At 47.1% G+C, this 17,794-nt stretch overlaps 3 protein-coding genes across 5 annotated transcripts; 2 read left to right on the forward strand and 1 right to left on the reverse strand.

The window, feature by feature from the left end:
• Nucleotides 1–685: 685 nt before the first annotated feature.
• casp2 (caspase 2, apoptosis-related cysteine peptidase) lies at nucleotides 686–9,294 on the reverse strand. 3 transcript variants are annotated; one of them, XM_062465801.1, is made up of 13 exons: nucleotides 8,685–9,294; nucleotides 8,428–8,580; nucleotides 8,144–8,314; nucleotides 7,924–8,055; nucleotides 7,465–7,815; nucleotides 7,080–7,152; nucleotides 6,347–6,438; nucleotides 5,488–5,667; nucleotides 4,342–4,470; nucleotides 4,164–4,254; nucleotides 3,254–3,442; nucleotides 3,000–3,109; nucleotides 686–2,668 (listed from the first exon to the last, which is right to left on the reverse strand). In XM_062465801.1, exons 2-13 carry the CDS (start codon nucleotides 8,572–8,574, stop codon nucleotides 2,534–2,536), a joined length of 1,800 nt encoding a protein of 599 aa, XP_062321785.1. In that variant the 5' UTR covers nucleotides 8,575–8,580; nucleotides 8,685–9,294; the 3' UTR covers nucleotides 686–2,533. The 3 variants fall into 3 exon arrangements, with proteins under 3 accessions (XP_062321785.1, XP_062321786.1, XP_062321787.1); XM_062465802.1 differs by lacking the exon at nucleotides 7,465–7,815; XM_062465803.1 differs by lacking the exons at nucleotides 7,465–7,815; nucleotides 7,924–8,055.
• A 499-nt stretch (nucleotides 9,295–9,793) lies between these two features.
• On the forward strand, nucleotides 9,794–15,377 carry rap1gapl (RAP1 GTPase activating protein-like). Its single transcript, XM_062465811.1, is given in 21 exon segments — nucleotides 9,794–10,332; nucleotides 10,511–10,564; nucleotides 10,737–10,830; nucleotides 10,993–11,028; nucleotides 11,117–11,164; nucleotides 11,671–11,868; nucleotides 12,031–12,066; nucleotides 12,068–12,129; nucleotides 12,223–12,301; nucleotides 12,390–12,443; nucleotides 12,564–12,647; nucleotides 12,772–12,832; nucleotides 12,835–12,871; nucleotides 12,962–13,091; nucleotides 13,188–13,358; nucleotides 13,493–13,564; nucleotides 13,767–13,853; nucleotides 14,006–14,161; nucleotides 14,420–14,503; nucleotides 14,613–14,644; nucleotides 14,924–15,377. Coding segments are annotated over 21 exon segments (1,737 nt in total). The 5' UTR covers nucleotides 9,794–10,261; the 3' UTR covers nucleotides 15,015–15,377.
• A 46-nt stretch (nucleotides 15,378–15,423) lies between these two features.
• On the forward strand, nucleotides 15,424–17,467 carry LOC134023627 (glutathione S-transferase kappa 1-like). Its single transcript, XM_062465901.1, is given in 9 exon segments — nucleotides 15,424–15,612; nucleotides 15,684–15,792; nucleotides 15,873–15,954; nucleotides 16,046–16,174; nucleotides 16,256–16,401; nucleotides 16,582–16,647; nucleotides 16,649–16,723; nucleotides 16,827–16,920; nucleotides 17,248–17,467. Coding segments are annotated over 8 exon segments (714 nt in total). The 5' UTR covers nucleotides 15,424–15,612; nucleotides 15,684–15,720; the 3' UTR covers nucleotides 17,298–17,467.
• Nucleotides 17,468–17,794: the final 327 nt, after the last annotated feature.

Below are 17,794 nucleotides of genomic sequence, written 5' to 3' on the forward strand. Positions count from 1 at the left end.
CCTCTCTCCGATCTGCGGACGCCGAGGCCTCCTCTCACAGCCTCTCCGGGGACCACGAGAGGCCGAGTGAGTCTAGAGAGGGGAGGGGGATCCTCGCACCCACACCTCACTTCTCTCGATTCCCATTACCTCCTAATAAAACACTCAGTCAAAGCTCCACATTAGAGCGCTTGAGACTGTTGATGTGCCCCCTGGGTTGACAGGATATTCCTGCCGTACGAAGGATCTTAGCGTGGACTAGCAGTAGAACCTTCCCCTGGTTTCCCTCTGATAAGACAGACGGCAACACGCTGTCCACCCAGAGCCAGCCGGGGACAATCCCTTTAACCCTGCCCTGCTTTGTGGTTCACACACCACCGCATAACAGCCTAATCTCTGGTGGCAGACCAGCGACAAATGTGTCACTCCAAGCGACGGGGAGAGTGCATGTGTGTGTGTGTGTAGAGAGAGAGAGAGTAACTTTGTGTGAGCAGAATGATTATGGACAGCTGGCTTGGGCTTGATGTAACACACGGAAAACGTTATCAGAGTTGGTGGCCTGTCTGCAAGGGCTGCATGTGGTCCAGCCGTAGCTTGGATAGCCCTGAGGCTAGCGGAATCCCAGATATACTATACCAGCATACTGAGAGGGTTAGGGAGGACAGGGCGTACACAGACACAAACACACACACACAGCAACAAGGTCCAAGATGTAGTCAAGTATATCATGTATAGTGTACATGGGAAATACTTTCACATACAGACACTGTCTCTACCTCGCAATAATAATAAAAAAGACATAATAAAAAAGATACAATACATTCAATTTCAGTATAAAAAAAAAAAAAAACATTTATTGTGTTGAACATTTTGGCAGTCATTGTTATTGACAACACGTTAGGTCCCTCCCCACCTCACAGCTTGGCAGTAAAGACGACCCCCTCGGCAGAGCTGATCTTTGATCAGTTGTGCGTTGTTCCTTTTAACGATGAGGGCTGAGGTCTGAAGAAAGAAGGCTGACCCCAGATATGTGCATAAGGGAAACGTCTATCGAGATTCGAGAACAACAACCACCCCTTTCTCTTGCTGTGATTGGATGGGTGACACGTCAATCAATACTGCTCCAATAGTATCCACTCTTGTCTACAACACTGTTGTACGAACACATGCTTGTCTGAAGGGTTCAGAGAAACGTCAATATTGCTTGTACACTTGCGAGGTGATACTTTTGCGCACCAAACACGGTTCACTGTACATAAACATCTTGTGTTACTCCTGGTTCTCAATGGCACAGGTCCAGACTGCAACTTGCATATAAAAGCTGTTTCATATACTATAGGAAGACGTGAACAAAATAGCTTTCGACATCAATATATGTACTGTATTACATATTGCTATGTGGCCGGCAAAGCCATGTAAATATAGCCAGGTGAAACCCTTACAGTCACGCAGACAGTCTCTCTGCGGATGAGGGATGAGGGAGGGGGTCAACACAGGGGTAGTAATATAAGGTGTCGAGTTGGTGTAAAGGTCATAGTTCATAGGTTGGTGACCCCTGCACTCGCACCACATGCACCAGGCGGCACCCCCTGGGAGGAGATGGGGGGGGGGGGGGGGAGTCGTCCCCAACACCGGAGGTAACCGGTTCTGACCGTAAGGACCGAAGAGTTCTAACGCCAAAACATGTTCTGATGAAGTGTCCTTGGAACAAGTGGTTCTCTCCCATTGGACCGCTAAACTATCCCTGTCGCAGCTGACAGCCGAGGCAGCCTATCCTGTGGCAGCGGTCGTTCGAGGGTTGTCTAGGACGAGGTGCTCAAGTCTGTTTTTCTCTACAGCTGCATTAACAAATCATACTACACACTGCCCCCAGGCTACGGAAGGCATGTAAGACAAGGAATGCGATAGTGCTCTTTCTAAGCATTTGACAATAAAACATTCTTTTCTTTTTTTTAAATATACAAAAACAGAGGATGGCCTTTAGAATTCATGTAAAATAGGCATTCCACAAGGTAAGATAAAAAAAATAAAGTACAATAAAAAAAAAGATAAAAATAGATGCATGTATAAACCTTTCCAAGAAATTTGGTAAGAAATAAAAGGTGACACTCTCAAATGTAGCTTCCGGTGATTAAAAGGAACATTTCACAGAATTATAATTCCATAACTGGCATTGACACACATGTGGGTAAGATTGCTGAAAGGAACTGAGGCTGTATATGTTGCATACTGATCACCTCCATGTCCATTACCAAGAACAGGTAGAACAACTCAATCTTGTTCCTTTTTCCAAGAGCTGGTGTTTGGGGTTTGTGTAGGGGGAGATGGAGTGTGTGTGTGTGTTTTGGGGTTTGTGTAGCGGGATATTGGAGTGTGTATGTGTGTGTTTTGGGGTTTGTGTAGGGGGAGATGGAGTGTGTGTGTGTCTCCGTCTGAGAATTTGCACAGCAAATATGAATGAATAAACCCTCTGTGTGGGAATGTGTGTGTGTCTGAGAAGGGTTGGAATGTGCGAGTGTGTGTGGCAGTAGTAAGAGTGGAATGTGTGTGAGTGTCAGTAATGTGGGTGGTACTTAGGGAACAGGTAGAGGTCTTTGCAGAGGGAGCTGGTAAACTCTGACATCTCTTTGCAGCGATGGTGGGGCGTTCCGGGGGCGTAGCCCTCCCTCTCCTTGATGCGCCCGTTCACCTGAAGCACACGGCCAGGACACAGGGAGGAACACACAGCCAGGACACAGGGAGGAACACACAGCCAGGACACAGGGAGGAACACACGGCCAGGACACAGGGAGGAACACACAGCCAGGACACAGGGAGGAACACACAGCCAGGACACAGGGAGGAACACACAGCCAGGACACAGGGAGGAACACACAGCCAGGACACAGGGAGGAACAAACAGCCACACACATTACTATCCACACTGGAAGAGTATTGATACATCAGTGTCAAAGTGCTCCAACCACGGGGTCCACCCTGCCTCCAGCAGAGGTCAGCGACCACTGTGTGTGTGTGTTCACCTGCACCATGATGTCAGAGAGGTGTGTGTCTCTGGCTCGGAGTCGAAGTGCTGTGTTGAGTTCCTGGATGAACCAGGAGCCTCTCTTGGTGTTTCTCATAGCAGCCGTGCCTACAGTAGAAAACCCAGACATTTCAGTACATCGTCTCTCTGTCACACACACACTCTCTCTCTCTCACTCTCACACATCCACTCTCTCTCTCACACACCCACAGTCTCTCTCTCTCTCTCTCTCTCCCACACACCCTCTCTCACCTTTGAGGGAGGCGTAGCCGCAGATCATGTCGGAGCGCTGGGGCAGTTTGACCCTCAGCCTCCCCCTCTCCTGCCTCCGCCTGCCGTCTCCATCCCCCTCTCCCTCCCTCCCCGCGTCCCTCTCTTCACAGCCGGGGGACGAGGTCCTGCCCGGCCCGTCCAACTGCTCCACGCCACAGTCCATCTCCTCTGACAAGAGAGAGACAGAGAGACAGAGAGAGAGAGAGGAGGACACCAAGAGAAAGAGATCATTACTAAAAAGGGAGAGGAAGAGAGAGGCTGAGGAGGACAGGAGAAGAGAGAGGGGATAGAGGAAGAGAGAGGCTGAGGAGGACAGGAGAAGAGAGAGGGGATAGAGGAAGAGAGAGGCTGAGGAGGACAGGAGAAGAGAGAGGGGATAGAGGAAGAGAGAGGCTGAGGAGGACAGGAGAAGAGAGAGGGGATAGAGGAAGAGAGAGGCTGAGGAGGACAGGAGAAGAGAGGGGGGATAGAGGAAGAGAGAGGCTGAGGAGGACAGGAGAAGAGAGGGGATAGAGGAAGAGAGAGGCTGAGGAGGACAGGAGAAGAGAGAGGGGATAGAGGAAGAGAGAGGCTGAGGAGGACAGGAGAAGAGAGAGGGGATAGAGGAAGAGAGAGGCTGAGGAGGACAGGAGAAGAGAGAGGGGATAGAGGAAGAGAGAGGCTGAGGAGGACAGGAGAAGAGAGAGGGGATAGAGGAAGAGAGAGGCTGAGGAGGACAGGAGAAGAGAGAGGGGATAGAGGAAGAGAGAGGCTGAGGAGGACAGGAGAAGAGAGAGGGGATAGAGGAAGAGAGAGGCTGAGGAAGACAGGAGAAGAGAGAGAGCTGAACTAGAGAGACGGGGAAAGAGAGCTGGAAGAGAAGCCTGGCAGGAGAGTCTGGGACGCTCACCTCCTCTACATGCCTGGATGAAGAACATCTTGGGCTTGTTCTGCAGCAGAGGGCAGTGGGCGTTATCAAAGGCCTCAAACACCCAGTCCAACTGAGAGAGAGAGAGAGAGAGATTTTCTTATCTGACAACTTCAAAACCCACACCCACACCCACACCCACACACACTCTCTCTCTCACCGGCAGCAGCTCTCCGTCGGTGCCATAAACCGCTCCCTCCACACCGTGGGACAGCAGACACAGAACACTGCTGTCCATGTTCCCATGGTCCTGCTGCCGGCGGAACGCCTCGATGCACATCCTCATGTCCTACAGGCAGAGGGAGAGACACAGAGGGAGAGACACGGAGGGAGAGAAACAGAGGGAGAGAAACAGAGGGAGAGACACAGAGAGAGAGACACAGAGGGAGAGACACAGAGGGAGAGACACAGAGGGAGAGACACAGAGGGAGAGACACAGAGAGAGAGACACAGAGGGAGAGACACAGAGGGAGAGACACAGAGGGAGAGACACAGAGGGAGAGACACAGAGGGAGAGACACGGAGGGAGAGACACGGAGGGAGAGACACAGAGGGAGAGACACAGAGGGAGACACAGAGGGAGAGACACAGAGGGAGAGACAGAGGGAGAGACACAGAGAGAGACACAGAAGGAGAGACACAGAGGGAGAGACACAGAGGGAGAGACACAGAGGGAGAGACACAGAGGGAGAGACACGGAGGGAGAGAGACAGAGGGAGAGACACAAAGGGAGAGAAACAGAGAGAGAGACACAGAGGGAGAGACACAGAGAGAGAGAGACAGAGGGAGAGACACAGAGGGAGAGACACAGAGGGAGAGACACAGAGGGAGAGACACAGAGGGAGAGACACAGAGGGAGAGACACAGAGGGAGACACAGAGGGAGAGACACAGAGGGAGAGACAGAGGGAGAGACACAGAGAGAGACACAGAGGGAGAGACACAGAGGGAGAGACACAGAGGGAGAGACACAGAGGGAGAGACACGGAGGGAGAGAGACAGAGGGAGAGACACAAAGGGAGAGAAACAGAGAGACACAGAGGGAGAGACACAGAGGGAGAGACACAGAGAGAGAGAGACAGAGGGAGAGACACAGAGGGAGAGACACAGAGGGAGAGACACAGAGGGAGAGACACAGAGGGAGAAAGAGAGAGACATGGGGATGGAGAGAGAAATGTGTGGGGGGGGGGGGGCGGGAGGGAGAAAAATCAGTCACACAGATTGACAGCTTTGTGTCACTTCCTATGGATCCTAATTCCATAATCCAAGTAAGAACATGCTGGTGTGTGTGTGTGTGTACACCTTACCTGAGCGGTCAGGTCTCTCTGGACAGTGACCTGGTATTCCAGCTCAGTGAACACCTTCCGGAGCACCTCCTCGTCCACCTCGCCCCCCTTCCGGGTCTCCAGGTCTGGGGCGGTGGCCTCGAACACCGTGTTACTGATGACCAGGGCCAGGCCACGCCTGGAGGAGACCATGGGGTAGGACTGGACACAGGGTACGGAAGGATAGAGAAGGACAGGGAGGAGACAGTGAAAGATTCAAAGGGTGGGGGGGAGAGAGAGAGATAGAGAGAGGGGGAGGGGGGGGAGACAGTGGTTACCAGGAGACAGGCATCTGCTCACACCTTCACTAGTTTGCGCCGTCTTTTGTTGTGGCGTTCTTCAGACCCCTGCGGCGCAGCCCGAACGGTGAGTCACTTCTAACGAGACCATGGTCTTACAGCACACACAGCATGCCTGTCACACACACATACACACACACCTGACACACACGGCATGTGGGGAGGGGGGAACTCACACACTCGCTGCCTGTCACACACACACACACATCCTCCTGAAACACACGGCTGTACGGACCCCTAGAGCCCTCCTGTGCCTGTCTGTCTCTGTCTCAGAGGAGCAGTACGAGGAAGACACGCTCCGCCCTAGGGAGAGAGGTGGATGTATCTTTGTGGGGACGCTGTAATCAGCGTCTACAAACAAACCAATCACCTACTGCTGGGCCGGAGTCCAGCTGCACCATCTGGTGCTGCCCAGGCAGTCGAAACAAGTCTAGCAGAAGGGGGTGTGACTGTGTGATGTTCGGACTGTGTGTCGTGGAGATCACCGTCCCTGACATCAGGTAACACAGGCAGATGGTCCCGGTTAAAAATAGGTTCTGTACCTGTGGGTAGTGAGAGAGGTAGAAGTCTGGAGTGCAGGGGAGAACCGGGGTGGTGATGGGGCTGTCTGCGTCCAGACACATCTCCACAGACTCTGGGAACACACAGTGAGAGGCCGTTACACACAGTGAGAGGCTGTGAGCGACTGTCACACCTATGTTAAGATTAGATAATCCTTTATTTGTCCCACAGTGGGGAAATTGCAGTTACACACTCCATGATGTTCATAACTCTATGCCCTGTGAGAACATCTGAAAACATTCCAGAACAGGTAGAAGCCCTGGGCCTCATTCAAGATCCCTACATATCTTAGCAACGTTTTAGCCTTTGATGCAATGTCCATTGTGTGTTGTTAGCAGGCAGTGTGAAAACACTTGTGAATGAGTCACCAGGGTGTGTCTGAAGGTGGCTAACTTTGCACCAAAGCAGCTGCTAGCTCACTTCCCACGCTGATAAGGTCAGATAAACAGAACAGTTTCACACAAACTCCTTTTACTTAACTCCGATAACATTAACTTACCACAAACTCCAATACTTCTTCAAGATATCTTAAAGTGGAATTCACAAAACAACACATAGAATGCGTGAATACAATCCCATTCCTCTCTCCTTCCATTGGACGACCACAGACACTCCCTCGTCCTAACAGCTTCCCATATCGCCATGGAGACTGACAAATATTATGAACCAAACTTGTGTGATGGTGAATGTGCCCCAGATTGCAGCTGTACATACCATGTGTCCTTGGTCTCTTGGCTGTGAACACTCCTTCCTGAGTAGAAAGTGGGAAGGGAGAATCCAGCAACCTCTGAAGGGAAAAACATGAATAAAAGACATTATTACTAAACCCTATTACTACAATCTGAGGAAACTCAATGGGGCCCAAATGTAAAGTGAATCGTAAACAATGCATGACTTGTAGCATAATAACTGAACAATAAAGTTTGGATTTATTCATGAACCACTTGTTGTGGATGTGTCCGTGAGGTGTGAACAGAACATCAACAAAAAGCATAACTAGACAAGTCTGCATCTCGTCTGTGTACCTGTGTGTCTGTGTACCTGTGTGTCTGTGTACCTGTAAAGCCTGATCTAAAACCGGGTGTGACAGGTGACTCACCTCCCTCTCCTCTCTTCTCCCTCTCTTTCTCCCCTGTCCCGTCCTGCCCCTCTCCTCACTGTCCGTGATAGTCTCTCTCTCCTCATTGTCTGTGAGTGTCTCTCTCTCCTCATTGTCTGTGAGTGTCTCTCTCTCCTCACTGTCTGTGAGTGTCTCTCTCTCCTCACTGTCTGTGAGTGTCTCTCTCTCCTCACTGTCTGTGAGTGTCTCTCTCTCCTCACTGTCTGTGAGTGTCTCTCTCTCTGGACACTCAGGGCTGCAGCAGCAGAAGGCTTGGCCTGGGGTGGTTCCAACACTGCCCACCTCACAGTCCTCCTCTCTGTGTCGCTCTAGCGTCTGAGAGCTCTGTACCTGCACAGCACACAGAGTCAGAGGTGAGAGAGGGCGTGTGTGGTCCTCCCCGCTCCCCGTCTATCGACAGTGTCTGGAAGCAGCGGCAGGCTCGGGTGAGGTGCTCACCTCTCTCTCACTGTCCACATCTCTCTCTGTGTCTCTCGGCCTCTCTGGGGTTCGCGTGACCAGACAACACTCGCTCTCTTGCTGTGTCTCGCTGCTTGTCACTGTCTCTATCTCTGTCTCTGCCTGGGGGCCCTGGAAGAGCCAAGCGCAGCCTGAGGAAGGCGCTGGAAGGGCTGGTGTAGGATAGCATGACTGTGTGGTGTGGTCAGTGGGGCATTACCTTCGTGTCAGCCTCCCTGCTGTCGCTCTCTGAGTACTCGGTGAGAAGGGCTGACAAGTGATGCTGTTCCGTGTCCTTCAGGGCAGAGCAGAAGCTGCTGAAGGCACGCGGTCCTCGTTTGGGCAGGAGAGAAAGCAGACGATAGCTTCGCTTCTGAGATGTTTTCTCCACCTAGCATAGGAGAAAGGCCGTTAAGAAACAATGCGACGCAACGAAGAGAATTCTTCGTCAAAGAAGAATCGTGTTATTTGCCTGGATCAAGACAACATAGTTTGGAAACATACCAAGATACTCTCTGCCATGCTGTCAGTAAGGATCTCGTCTGCTGTCAGTGACTGAACGAGCAACTCGTCCACCACCATCTCTTTACTGAGAATAACGGAGCGCTTCCGAAGCGCCTTCTTATCCCGTTCCTGCATGCCTCCCAACATTGTGCTCTGTGACAAAGTACGTAATAAAAAATGTGTGTAAATCATTCCCTGATTTTTTAATGCATTAAATTGTCAGACAACCGCTTATCGTCGTCAATCGGTCTTCTTACCTTGAAGTAGTCTGACTTAACAACAGAATGGATGTTGAACGAGCCTTTTGAAGTTGAAAAGTTATCCTTAAATGCTAACTGCTTTTTGCGCTAATAGCTCTTTTTTTAGCCGTCACGGCGCAGGTAGTTGTTGGCTATTTAGCAGTCAGTGTCAAGTTCTCGAGTACAGTTAGTGTAAAGCAGTTCAAACACACATGTCGAGATGAGAGGATAGCTACAGCTATGATATAACTAGCTCATCGCCAGATATTCGTCTAAAACAGTTAGCTACATTGAATCGCGCAAAATTACACAACCTAATGTGTATCAGAAGTTTTACTGCAAGCAACCACCCTACGGTAACTACCGTAGTAGTTTTGCGGTCAGTACTAGCTGGCTAATTAGCGATCTTAAGCTAGCTACGTTGATGCTAACGTCTGACCGATCTCCTTGCCGCAAGAAAAAAAACAACTTAGCTACTTTCAAGAAAGACTTGCTTGCACTTCTCTGCATCAGACTTGCTAAAAACTAGCTTTAAGGAGAACTAGCTATGCATCGTTAGTAACCGTGCTAGCTACAAAATTAATAACACCGTTCGGTCACACTTCCGCGCGTCCATGCAAAGCTTTGTTGTGGGTGTGGATTTGTCGCACTCTTTAGTGATTCGGCCAATGAGATCAGAGAATACATGAGTGACGTTTAAAGCAGCTAATCTCTTACTAGTTGCGTGAAGGTCGTGTTTAGACATTGAAAATGAAAATTATTTTGAATTCAAATCTCTGTTTACAGTCAGTAATTAGCCAATTGATAACAGGTCTGTATGATCGACGTTGTTTGTGGTCTAATGGTTTATCGGTTTTGAGAGGCTAGCTTGTTATTGGAAGGAAATGCGGTAGGGTTAATTAAAAAAGTCGAGAAAATATATGAAACTCCCCTTTGTGTGTCTTTTGTATATATTCCCAACGGACTTTATCTTTAATCTGTTTTAGAGTTAAAGCACTGAACTACTAGTTAATATGATACATGTATTTTCGTCTAATAGATTAAACATTGTACATATATACAACATGTATTCTCCACCCCTACACACACACACACAATTCCCCATTTCTACCCCTCCTCCACACTCCTGCTGTCTTGCTCCTCTCTCTCAGTGTGTGCTGTCAATAATTGATGATTCTTACTGACTCAAAGGGTAACAGGTCTGAGAGAAAATCTCTCATGCATTTCTTTATTTATTTCCCAAGTCTATCTTTACACTCTGCCAGTCAGTGAGACCACCACATGTGTTTATTAGAGCATGGCAATCGATGAAGTCCGGCCTCACTGTGCCTGTCTCATACGTCTATCAGGGTTTGTGGCAGTTAATCTTCTGTACTGGTGTTCCTGTGGCCCAGAGAGGGTTAATACTGCCTGTTTAGCTGACAGCAGGATAGAAGGAAGCAGAGAGAGATTAAATGAGGGAGAGGCAGGGGGCAGAGAGGAGGAGAAGGAGAGAGGGAGAGGGAGATAGAGTGAAAGAGTGAATTAATTCATCCCTCAGCAAGCCCTAATTGACGCCGTAGCAAACTGGCACTCGCAAATAAACACACAGAGCGATGGAAGGAGAGAGGAGAAACGAGAAGTTCTTCCACAGGAAGAGAAGTTCAACTTTTGGGGCATATGGAGGGTGAGTAAAAGACTGCCATATTGTCACTGGTTGGCCCGTTTTTCGTGGAGACCATGGTCTTACAGCACACACATACACACACATGGTTTCGCGGATTCATTTTCTTAAATATTGAAAGTAGTATTCATCATGTGTAATCTGTTTCTCTGTCACACCATGTATTGTCTGCTCTGAGCAGTTCCCAATCCCCTGTTGACAGTGAGGACAGATTCATATGCGGGGAGGAAACACGGTCAGTAATTCTTCAATCACCTGTATTTATCTTCATCTGTGCTGGTGTGTTTTCATATGAAACCAGTTCTGCCTTCATGGCATATGGGGGACGCTGTTATAACAAATGTTTTTTTTTAATGGGAAGACATTATGAATTGTATTGCTTTCGTCTGTCAATGCACCTGCTGCAGCAGACAAGAAACTTTACAACCCAGCATTCTGGATGTTCTGGATTGTCCTTCCAATGAGAGCAAGCCTTTCCTTCCAGCTAATAGCAACCAAAGGGTAAAAACATATATCTAATTCTGTATTCACAATAAGAGTGAACTTGCATGCGTCAATGTGTGTCCTGTTCCTGTTTCGTCCTAATGCTTATTTCCCTCTTATTTTTGTCTCACTCTGGTTGCCTCTCTGTCTGTCTACTCGGCTCTGTGTTCATCGATGCAGGTGACAGAACTGTTTGAGATCATTGAAAAGCTACAGGTTGGTCCGGAACACTGCCCCCCTCAATAGTTTGGGAAAGTAAGGTTAGGATGCATCTGTGTTCATTCATGTCCATCTTTTCCTTCAGGGTAGCAGGCTGGATGAACAGCGGTGTGAGTTCCCTTTGCCTTTGAAGGTAAGTTTGTTGTTAGCAAAACTGTTTCATACAGTGAGAGTGTCTGTTGCCCAAAACACTTTCGTCCATTCCAATGGTAATAATACCAGCGTGACAAAGAAAAAAAGGTTGGTGTCATCGTTTAACTTTGTTTCAATGTTAAACACGTCTTTCATTTAAGAATATACTCAGACGTGTAAGACTATACTGTGTAGGAAGGTACTAAATTACTAATGTAATAAAAAAATACAATAATACAAACATAAATGTGTAGGAATGTATCTGTACTATGATGCGGTGAGGGAGTCGGGCTAGTAATCTGAAGGTTGCCAGTTCGATTCCCGGCCGTGCCAAATTACGTTGTGTCCTTGGGCAAGGCACTTCACCCTACTTGCTTCGGGGGGTATGTCCCTGTACTTACTGTAAGTCGCTCTGGATAAGAGCGTCTGCTAAAATGAGTAAATGTAAATGTAAACGCAAATGTACTAAACTAAATTAACCTTTATATCTTCTCACCTCTGTCTAAGTCTCATCTTTTAAAGATCGGAGGCGACCTGCCTCTGATCCTGCCTCCAAAAATAGGGGGTTATTGGATCGACCCCCCCCTGGAGAAATTTGCTGACATGAGCCCCACATGCTCACATCACGGACTGGACACAGACTCCTATGACATCATGGAGAGAGACAGCGAGGCAAAAATATACAACGATCTCTTTCGATCAAGAGTCAGTTCAGTGTTTGCACCGCATGTCTGGTCTTCCATCACTTGAATTCATTTCTTACATTTCAACTGACAACTAGTGAATCTGCTTAGCCGATGGGCAATTCCCCTGTGAAAATCTTCTCTCTCTGTTCTTTTTAAACGTATTCTTCCTGTCCTCCGTCAGTACCATCACTCGTTCACGGCACTGGACCCCTCCCTAGGGCCCCTTGGTTCTCTCTGTGTGTTTGGAGGAAGAGCAGAAACGACTAAGAGTCATACTGAGGTCGACTTTGACTACATTACATTCACTTAATACAGCATGAGCTCTATGTAACACATCGTAACCACTGATTTATGCTCTGACTGTCCAACACAGAATGAAGGAATGCTCTTTGCATGGAGTTTTTTCTGGTCTCTCTCTTTTCAAACATCCCTCTGCTGTGGAGCTGGCCAGGGTATGCTTAATACTCTTGACTTCAAGCACTATAAACTATAAACAACCGACCGTATACGTTCACAGTATTTTGCTTTCATATTTTACAGATGCTGTGTGAGAATGTGGCCGTACCCAGATTCGAGGTGGTTAGCTATCTCAAGGTACTTCTTCTCGGATTCTTTTAGATTCTTCTTATGTCTCTCAGAATATTGTTTTTCTTTTTACGGATCGTCTTCCTCCCTTACCGTCTCGTCTCTTTTCCTCTTTCATCCCTCGGCCAGGCTCCAGAGCTCATAACAGCATTTGATGAACACCGGGTGTCTCCTAATTTCAAATTTGGCATCTTGCATCAGAAGGAGGGGCAGGTTAGCAGCTACTACACAGGGGAATGGTGGTGGGGAGTAAAATAACTGCCATTTACACCTCTTCCAGGCTACATATTACTTACCAGACTCTCTCTCTCTCTCTTTCTCTCTCTCTACATTACAGCTCACAGAGCAGGACATACTCAGTAACAATGAGGAAAGTGAAGAGTTTCAAGACTTCGTCTCAGTCTTGGAGAGACAGTAAAACTCCAGGGATTCACTGGGTAAATCAGAGTTCTCTCTTACGAGGTGATGACACATACAAGGTGTCAGACCAGATGTTGTCGACTGACAATCTTCTCACCTCTCCCCAGATTCCGAGGAGGTCTGGATGTGTCTCACGACCAGACAGGAAGTCATACCGTGTTCACGTCCTTCCACGGTAGAGAAGTCATGTTTCACGTTGCAACCAAGCTGCCCTACACAGATGGGGATCCCCAGCAGGTCAGTTTGAATGGGACCCCTTTAAACTAAGGTCATCATCACCTCCATCTCAAGTGTTGTTTCGAGGTGGTGAACATATCTAACCCCACTACACAGCTGCAGAGGAAGAGGCATATAGGCAACGACATCGTTGCTCTGGTCTACCAGGAGGGCCAGACCCCATTCCTGTCTGATGTCATCAGCTCCCACTTCCTGCACTGCTTCCTGGTGGTCCGGAGGGTCTGGAAGGGGGAGGGGGACGAGGCAGGGAAGGGAGGAGGGTTCCAGGTGAGTAAAATAGAAAGAGCACAATCCCCAGTCTTGACCACCCGCCCTCCCTCCCTCCTCGCTCTGGCTCTGCTGACTGTCTTTTATTCAGACCAGGAAAACATGTTGACCGTGTTTCTACTCCTGGTTTCCAGGTGTCAGTAACTGCCAGAGAGGATGTGCCACCTTTTGGCCCCGCCCTCCCAGATCCTCCTATTTTCAAAGATGTGAGAAAAACGACATAAAATATCTATATCATATCTATATCACATCACGTGCATCGTCTGCAGAGGTCAAAGTTCTATGCGCAAATGAGGAAGCCTAAAGGATCAGATGGATGTGTTCAGTGCAGATAAGAAGGAAAGTATGAAGAAGAAGATTTAAAACCATGTCCAACCAAGCATCTGTTTCTATGGCAATGTCCTGCAGCGGTCGATCTTACGAGAGTTCCTTCTGACGAAGCTGATCAACGCAGAGATCTCCTGCTACAAGGCCGAACAGTTCAGCCGACTAGAGGTGCGCACAGCAGCGACACGACAACCACACTACATCCTACGGGATCGTCCTTTAATCCTCCTACGGGGGACCATCCTTTAACCTCGAACGTCTAATTATCATTCCCCTCTTCTTTTTTCTTTCCCCTCTTCTCTTCTTCCGCTCTCATCCAGCTGCGCACTCGTTCCTCTCTTCTGGAGGGGCTGCAGGCTGAACTCTCCACACGCTCCCAGTGCATGATGGGAGTTCCGCCGCTCTCCAGCCTCCCGGCGTCTGAGGGGTTGAGGGGTGTGTCCGAGGGGAGCGGGGGGTTCATAGAGAACTTTAAGGTGAACGTTTTTTTTTTGTTTTTTTTGAAGCTGAGAGAACTCTGGTTGGCCCTGTTAATCATCAATTTTATACAACTGAATATCAGCCACTGTGGCAGGAAACATGTTTGTTATGACACATTTGCCGTGACTTCTTGAACCCTGATTATGTCATTGTGCATTCTAACATATACTCACAATTTGTTCCTCCGGTCATATGATGATATTTATGTTATGTGAGGTCATTATTTACTGTATATTCTTGCTGTTAATTTGTAGAGAGCCATAAGGGTTCGCAGTCATTCATTCGACACCCTTGGGGTACCTAAAAAAATTGGAGGAGTGGTGCCACAGAAACCCAAGGTATTGTAACCCTCCTCTACGTAACCGACAAACTGTCTTTCTGTGATATCTTTGTGTTTTATTTGTATAAAAAGTGAGCAGATATTTGACTTTAATCTTTTCTGGACAGAATGCCTATGTTTCAGAGAAAGATGGAGACAGGTAAGTCACACTAGCTCCTGAATGTCACATATTAACTTTGGTCAGAGAGACAGACAGGCAGACAGACAGACAGATTGACAGACAGACAAAAGTACAGATGGACAGACAGCCAGGAAGGCAGACAGGCAGGCAGAAGGACAGACAGACAGACAGACAGACAGACAGACATACAGATGGACAGACAGACAGACAGGCAGGCAGCAAGTAAAAAAACAAAAACAAAACAGGAGTCTTTTCTCCCTGTCATTAATAAATAACCTTAATTTTTTTGTATTTCAGGGAGTACAAGACTCCAGGATACACATTTCCTCTCATAGACAGCCAGGGCTCTGAGGTCAAAGGTCAAACCAGTCCTCAGGAGGATACCTAAACAGATATGACATCAGAACAACATGATGTCACTAAATAACCCTGGGTGGATGTTATAAATGTAAAAACTTGTGTGTAAATAGGATCAGTGTATAGTAAAACAAGAGTTTATGTAGATAATAATAAGCGATTTTAGAGTTTTGTGATGACAGATAAAAGGGTCATAAAACCTCCAATGATATTAAATGGGAATGAATGTACGTTTTATCAAAAATAAATTATTGTTATTATTCTGAGGAATAATGGCCTACCTATTTGTGTGATAAACTATCAAATGTGACTTGTTTACTTTAAAATACAATTCCATAATATCATCAAAACCACCCCATACCGCTGGGTGGCATTGTCTGCTGGGCTGTGACAGGCGTCTTCCCAATCAAACACAGAGACGATCATTTGCGAAAGTAAGTAGCAAAAACGACACTTTGTTGTGGAGAGTAAAGGGGTAAAGTAAAGTATCAAACACTTGCCCTTTAATTAAAAATGTCATAGAAGTTTAGTTTTTGTGGTTAGTTGTGTTTCTAACCATGCATTTGTAACTGCGTTCATGGTAAGTCTTAGTTGAACTTTGCCACAGTTTTTTTGACCAAGGACCAAAGGTAAATCACATATCTTTTGGTTGTGGTTATTTGATGTAGCTGATGTCATGTTAATACAGTATAACATTCAGTTGCTGACGAGGACAGCCGTACTCCTATCGCCTCAAGATGTCCAGTTCCAAGAAAGTCATCGAGCTCTTCTATGATGTGGTGTCTCCATATTCCTGGCTAGGATTCGAGGTTCGTAGCAATATTGAAAACGAAGTAAAGTGACTTGAGGAATACATGTGCATATAGCGTTGTTATTGACATGTTTATAGGTCATGTGTCGCTATCGACATTTTTGGAACATCGAGCTCAAATTACGTCCTGCGTTTTTGGGAGGTGTCATGCAAGAGTCAGGTAGAGCATATGAATTATAACCATGCAAAGATCATGCAAAGAAAATGCACGAATTTGTGAACGTGTTCATTTGTTTTCTTTTATATTCTAGGCAATAAGCCTCCGGGTATGGTACCGAACAAGTTCAAATACATGACCAGTGATCTTCAACGTCTTTCCAAGTATTTTGATGTCCCCATAGGCTTCCCTGCGGACCCCTTTGAGGTCATGTTCCAAAAAGGTATATTTATACGGCACAAGTTATCTTAAACGGAGCATCCTGAATCGAATAGTTTCGTAACGTCCCCTGTGAACGTCCCAGGTTCGTTGCGTGCCATGCGGTTTGTGGCAGCTGTGCAGGAGAGGGAGGTGGGGGGAGACAAGCAGGTGGAAAAGGTGTCCCGCGAACTGTGGAGGAGAATCTGGTGTGAGGATAAAGACATTACCCTGCCTGAATCTTTGTCTGAGGTACAAGGAAATGCTTGATTCCAGAGTCGATGTTCACTTCATTTCAAGCGTCACTTATAAAAAGCCCACATTCGATATAGGCTACAGTCATAGGTTGAACTGTTTAGGTCGGCAACTTGTTGTGTCAGGGATGGGGCCATTTGTTGGTTTTGTGTTTAGCCCGTGTAACGTTCCGTTCAGGCAGCCGTGAAGGCAGGGATTTCAGCCGGTGAGATTGAAGAGCTGCTGAAACTATCTCAATCTAGAGCTGCTGAAACTATCTCAATCTCAGCAAATCAAAGACAAGCTGAAGAGCTCCACAGAGAATGCACTGGAATATGGGGTCAGTGACCCCATTCTCTTTGCCCTTTAATCGTTTTGCCAAATAAAGCTCATATATTACATATTAAGCCCTCCCTCTCTCTCCCTCCCTCTCTCCCTCCCAGGCGTTTGGTTTTCCCATGGTAGTGTGTCATGTAAATGGGAAGACAGAGGCATTTTTCGGTTCAGACAGATTTGAGCTCATGGCCCATTGCATTGGTGAGACTATCTTCTTTTCGCTGCCAAACTAATAACCGCTGCAGACACACTGCTGCCTGACATCAAATCATACTGTCAATAAATGAACACATATAAATAGATCAAATCACAAGTAATAGTATCAGTATTTCATGTCATACCACTGTGAAATACATTGATCTGAGAATAATAAAAATGATGTTAAACAAGACCTGTGCTATTTACACCAAATAATCTTATGAGTTCATTAACATCTTAGACTGGTTTGTGAATCTTCCTTTTCTGTCAAGCACACATCAGCCTATTGCGATCCAGCTCGATTGAATCATTTCAATCCCTGTGTTCCAGGAGAGAAGTGGGAGGGGCCACAGCCTTCTAAAGCTTCTGCCAAACTGTGAGGTCACAATGCCGCCTCCTGAACACCAACAGACGTCCACACACTTGAGATATGTAGGCTGGATCATGTCGACAACAAATCCAACAAAAGTTATTAGGGGTTTGCATCTTAAACACACTTACACAGTATATGTCTCAAATTGATCTATGTGAATAAATATTGTAAATCTTTCTCGGACTCTTATCTTTATAAATAATAATGTGCATAAGCATCCAGTGTTTCATCCAGACTTACCGTCAGTTCGCACAAAAACACAAATGCGGGAGCTTGATATTTTGATCGGACGAGGAAAGCTGTAGGGACTTTGTGGCCACGTAGGACAAAAGACAAAATCTGATTGGTCCAACAAAGGGTAGAGAAATGACAGGGATGAAGTGGTAGGACTCGTTTAGCTAGATGAGACAAAGGAGCGAGGAAGAAGGAGAATGCCAGCCCACAAACACAATGAGTATGAGAGATAATTAGAGACAGATTGTAGACCACCGGTCCAAATTTGTC

This window comes from Osmerus eperlanus, chromosome 7 (genome assembly GCF_963692335.1).
Source record: "Osmerus eperlanus chromosome 7, fOsmEpe2.1, whole genome shotgun sequence".
NCBI lineage: Eukaryota > Metazoa > Chordata > Actinopteri > Osmeriformes > Osmeridae > Osmerus > Osmerus eperlanus.